Source organism: Etheostoma spectabile, chromosome 13 (assembly GCF_008692095.1).
Source record: "Etheostoma spectabile isolate EspeVRDwgs_2016 chromosome 13, UIUC_Espe_1.0, whole genome shotgun sequence".
NCBI classification, from domain to species: Eukaryota; Metazoa; Chordata; class Actinopteri; order Perciformes; family Percidae; genus Etheostoma; species Etheostoma spectabile.
The window spans coordinates 10,293,246-10,298,506 of record NC_045745.1 but is presented as its reverse complement, the minus strand read 5'-3'; the positions used below and the strand labels follow the sequence as shown (position 1 = coordinate 10,298,506).

The 5,261-nt window shown below is 37.1% G+C and overlaps 1 protein-coding gene across 1 annotated transcript; it reads left to right on the top strand.

Annotated features, from left to right (window-relative positions):
• The first annotated feature begins 274 nt into the window (after positions 1-274).
• On the top strand, positions 275-5,219 carry LOC116700843 (heart- and neural crest derivatives-expressed protein 1). The gene is made up of 2 exons (XM_032534310.1): positions 275-916; positions 5,214-5,219. The coding sequence occupies exons 1-2, from the start codon at positions 371-373 to the stop codon at positions 5,217-5,219; spliced, it is 552 nt and encodes a 183-aa protein (XP_032390201.1). The 5' UTR covers positions 275-370.
• The last annotated feature ends 42 nt before the right edge of the window (positions 5,220-5,261 follow it).

Here is a 5,261-nt window from a genome sequence, read left to right as displayed (position 1 = left end):
GATCCCCCAACAGAGTCCGGTTTTTGGAGGGGCTGGGGGGGTGGGGGGGGGGACGGGCAGCGGGGAACTATACCGTACGTGATCGGTTTTTAAAATGATGATTTTTTTAGAAAAAAGATGAATGAATCCATGGTATGAGTAAATGAGACAGTGCATCCATGGAGAAGTGTAGTTCTTAAAGACCCGGTTGAGGGGGGGGGGGGGGGGGGTGACCGAATATGAGCTCGTGGAGTTACACAATTGTTCACATTTGAATTGTTCGCGAAACCCAGCGGAGTTTTTTACGTTTCGGGGCAGCAGCGCGCGCGATAAAACAACATCAACAACAACAACAACAACAACAACAACAGCGGCTGCGATCCGGATCAACATGAACCTGATCGGGGGCTACCAGCACCACCACCCGCACCCCCACCACCACCTGATGCACGAGCCCTTCCCGTTCGTGCAGCGGTGTCACCAGGACGCGCCGTACTTCCAGAGCTGGGTGCTGAACCACGGCGACCCGCACCCGCCGCACCCGCACCCGCACCCGCCGCCGCCCTCGGACTTCCAGCTGCAGGCGCAGTACGCGGCCGCGGAGCACGGGGGCGCGCCCCCCGGGGCTGCGCACGACGCCCGGCTCGAGGCGCTCCAGGCCGGCGCGGGGAAGCGGAGGACGTCGGGTCCGAAGAAGGAGCGCCGGCGCACGGAGAGCATCAACACGGCGTTCGCGGAGCTGCGCGAGTGCATCCCCAACGTGCCCGCGGACACCAAGCTGTCCAAGATCAAGACGCTGCGCCTCGCGACCAGCTACATCGCCTACCTGATGGACGTCCTGGACAAGGACTCCGGGGAGGCCGAGGGCTTCAAGGCCGAGATCAAGAAGTATGAAAACCGGGATCTGAAACGGAAACGGGAGCCGGTAAGTCCCGATGCTGGAACACCCCCCCCCACCCCACCTCCCCCCAAAAAACCCTCTTGAATCATTAAATTAAAAAAGATGCACGAGGCCCGGGACGTTTTATTTCATTTGTTTGGATGTGCTCTGATTAACCCTGAGTTTAAAAACAAAAATATATATATTTTACACATTTCTTTATGTAAATATGAAGAAATTATAATAAAAGATGAATTTAAAGACGTCGTGTTATGAGGTGGAAGTTAAAAAAAAAAAAGTACGTATAAAGACACCATGTTCAATTCAAATTTATATATTTATTTAATTCATATTTTTACGTTAAGGTGATTTTAAAAACTTCCAAAGTGTAAAATTGTTAAAATAAAAAACAAAAAGCGCTTTTTATACCTTTTTACCGTGAGTACATTCACTCCGATGTATTAACACTAGTTTTACTATTTCTACTTATGTATTATACATATTTTATTTATTTTGAATTCATGGTCAAGAAACCTCATTTATATTATTTAGTTATGAATTAAGAATTATGAATTATATCAATATGCTGTTTTTTTGTCAAAGTTCAGTTAACCTTTTAACCCGTTTCTTTTGTGGGTAAAAAAACGCAAAATTCAACAAAGTTGTCAACTGATCCTTAATTTAATTTACAAGGAAGTTATTTTGGGAAAATTAGGATGAAAGAATCCCAATTTTGATGTAAAAACTTTTATCAAACAACAACGGGAGCTGCAGGAGGTTTTAATTTATCAAACGTTAAATAAAAACAATTAAATAAAACACTTTTAAGGTGGAACGTGGAGATGTGCTTCGATTTGTCCGAGTGGGAAAAACACATTACAAACATTCCACCTTAAATGATGAGGATTTAGAGGCGCATTTTTCTTTTTTAAATGACTTTAACTAACAACCCCGTTCGGAGATATTTTGATTAAAAGCTTGAAATTATTTTGACAAATCAAAGCACATCTTTACATTTCCACCTTAAAATTTAACTTTTGATAAAATCAAACCTTCTTGGCCTCCTGCAATGTGACGTTTGGGAACAGTCTCCTTAATATTATATTTTATATTTTAGCTTTTTACTGTTAAAACTCTGATAAATCCGAGCACATCTTTACAATTCCACCTTAAATGACGAGGATTTAGCGGTTTATGGGCTTTTTAGGAGCATTTTTCTTTTTTAAATGACTTTAACTAACAACCCGTTTGAAGATATTTTGATTAAAAGCTTAAAATTATTTTTTAAAGTCTGAATTTTTTTCTTCTTCAAACTCTAACAAATCAAAGCATATCTTTAAAATTTGACTTTTGATAAGATAAAACCTTCTTGGCCTCCTGCAATGTGCACGTTTTGGGAACAGTCTCCTTAATATTATATTTTATATTTTAGCTTTATATTGTTAAAACTCTGATAAATCCGAGCACATCTTTACAATTCCACCTTAAATGACGAGGATTTAGAGGCTTATGGGCTTTTTAGGAGCATTCACTCCTTTTTCTTTTTTAAAAGACTGATCCTTACTTTAACTTGCAAGGAGGTCATTTTTTGGACAACTAAGATGAAAGAATCCCAAATTTCGGATGTAAAAACCTTTAAAAATATGACTGGAAGACAACGGGAGCTGCAGGAGGGTTTAATTTGATCTAAGGTTAAATATAAAATAAAGTAAATAAAACAACTCTGAGGTGGAATTTAGAGCTGCGCTTTGATTTGTCAGAGTGTGAAAAAAAATATCGACTGCGAAAAAAATAATTTTAAGCTTTTAATCAAAATCTCTCCAAACGGGTTGTTAGTTAAAGTCAATTAAAACAGAAAAAAGGAAACAATGCTCCCAAAAAAAAAAATGTTTTTATCAAAAAACTTGGAAAATAGTGACTAAAAAACATGGAAAAGTGACTAAAAATGGACAAAGAATTGTTGAAAAAGCAGTTTTGTCTTTTTATTTTGTTCTTTTTTAAAATTGATTTATTGTAAATCAAAACTTGTTCTTTTTCGACACTTTGTTCCGATTTTTATTTGACTTTAGAGACATTTTAAGATCTTTTCTTCCCACATTGTTGAACCTTTTCGTCCCTTTTCTTTAACAAATGCTTCAACATTGAAAGTAACGAACTGACCATTTATTGGACAGGAGGGATGAAGAGATGAAAGAGAACTTTCTCTTCTTATTTTTTGATAATTATCTAAATTCATAACTAAAGAAGCCTTTTTATTCAGTTATAATTTTTTTAATTACATGCACGTTTTATTTTGGCAAAGATCGCTGAGTGACTTTTGGAAAAGATGCATTCACTGAAGTTAAAAAAGGAAAAACTGAAACACATCTGCACTCAGTTATACTTTAAATACGTTTTTCATCCACAAAAAGGGACAAACAACTTGGAAAAAATATGCAAAACACTTGGGAAAAATACACAAAACACTTGGAAAAAATATACAAAACACTTGGAAGGAAAAAATACACAAAAACACGGGAAAAATTATACAAAACACTTGGAAAAAAATATACAAAACACTTGGAAAAATATGCAAAAAACTTGAACAATATACAAAACATTGGAAAAAATATACAAAAACACTTGGAAAAATTATGCAGAAAACCTTGAAAAAAATGATACTAAAACACTTGGAAAAAAGTGATTTTTTAAATACGTTTTTCCTTCAGAAAAGAAGATATCACAAAAACTTAAACGTGCAAAATTAGTTTTGGGCTTTTTTCATTACTAGCGGGGCACAACAAAGTCTGTGTTGTAAAAATATAAAGAGTTAGACAACAAACGTGATGAAATAAAATGATATTTATTGATTTTTTTATTATTGTTGAGCATATTTTGTATGTTGTAAAAATGTATTAGTAATGTATTTTTGTTATAATTTATTAAGTAAAATTATAACACTCATATATACATGTTTAATTTTTTATTTATAAAAAATAAATATTGTTTTAATTCGTAGCAAATTATCGTGAAATAAACAGTATATAACATACCATTGTTTATAGATACAAATTTTATAAATATAATTATATTATCATATATATATACATATAATATATACATATGTATTTATATATACTACTTGAAACATTTATGCTTTATTTGATGTGACGTAACTTTGAAACCAAAACTGAACTCTAGTTGATGTGTGTGGATAGTTTGAATTAAACAAATAAAAAAATCTAACACCAGTGAATTATCTCTCCTCTGAAATCCCAAAATTCAAAATCCACCCAAAGGACCGAGTGTGTGAACGAGGGTTGTAACGGGTTGTGTAAAGTGGTGTGTACGAGGGTGTTAACGTGTGGTGTAACGTGTGTGTGAACGAGTGTGTGTAAAGGGTGGTACGTGTGTGTGTAACGAGCGTGTGTAGACAGTTGTGTGCAGAGTGTGTGTACGAGGTGTGTAACGAGGGTTGTTGTGTAAGTGTGTGTAAACGTGTTGTGTGTAACGAGTGTGTGTGAACGAGTGTGTGTGTAACGTGTGTGTGTAACGTGTGTGTGTACGAGGGGTGTAAGTGTGTGTGGACGGGGTGTGTAGCGAGTGTGTGTAACGTGTGTGGTGTACGGGTGTGTGGTAACGAGGGTGTGTAAGTGTGGTGTAACGTGTGTGTGTAACGTGTGTGTGTAACGAGACGTGTGTGTAAGCGTGTGTGTGGTAACGAGGGTGTGTAACGTAACGAAACTGTGTGTGTAACGTGTGTGTAACGGTGTGGTAAACGTGTGTGTGGACCGTGTGTGGTGTAACGATGGTGGGTTGTGTAACGTGTGTGTTGACACGAGTGTGTGTAACGTGTGTGTTTGTACTGTGTGTAAGTGGTGTGTAACGTGTGTGTGTAACGTGTGTGTGTAACGTGTGTGTGTACGTGTGTGTGTGTAACGTGTGTGTGTAACGGTGTGTGTTGTTAAACTCTCCGAACGACACTTTCATTCATTAATGAAACTTTAAAAAAGTTTTTTTATATATAATTTTAAACAGTTTTATTTATCGGTGTACCAAGAGAACAAAATGTATTGTCGCTTAATACAACATTTGTCACTTTTTTTTTGAACATTAACAAAATAAAAAATCACAGATTCTAAGTCCATTTTTTTTGCTGTGAATTCCCAATCCTCCTCACAAACATCCGTTGGAGCTGAGCAAACGCTAGAAACACCACAACAACATATGTTTTCTATTCTTTGGTAAGAATGCTAACCTCATGTCTGTCCCCTTGTTGTCCCCATCGTTGGTCCCCATGTTGTCCCCAATGTTGTCTCTGGCTCATGTTCACTCATGTTGTCCTCAATGTTGTCATGTTCCAATGTGTCACCAGTGTTAGTTTATATTGCCATGTTGTCCTCATTGTTTTTTTTTTGTTTTG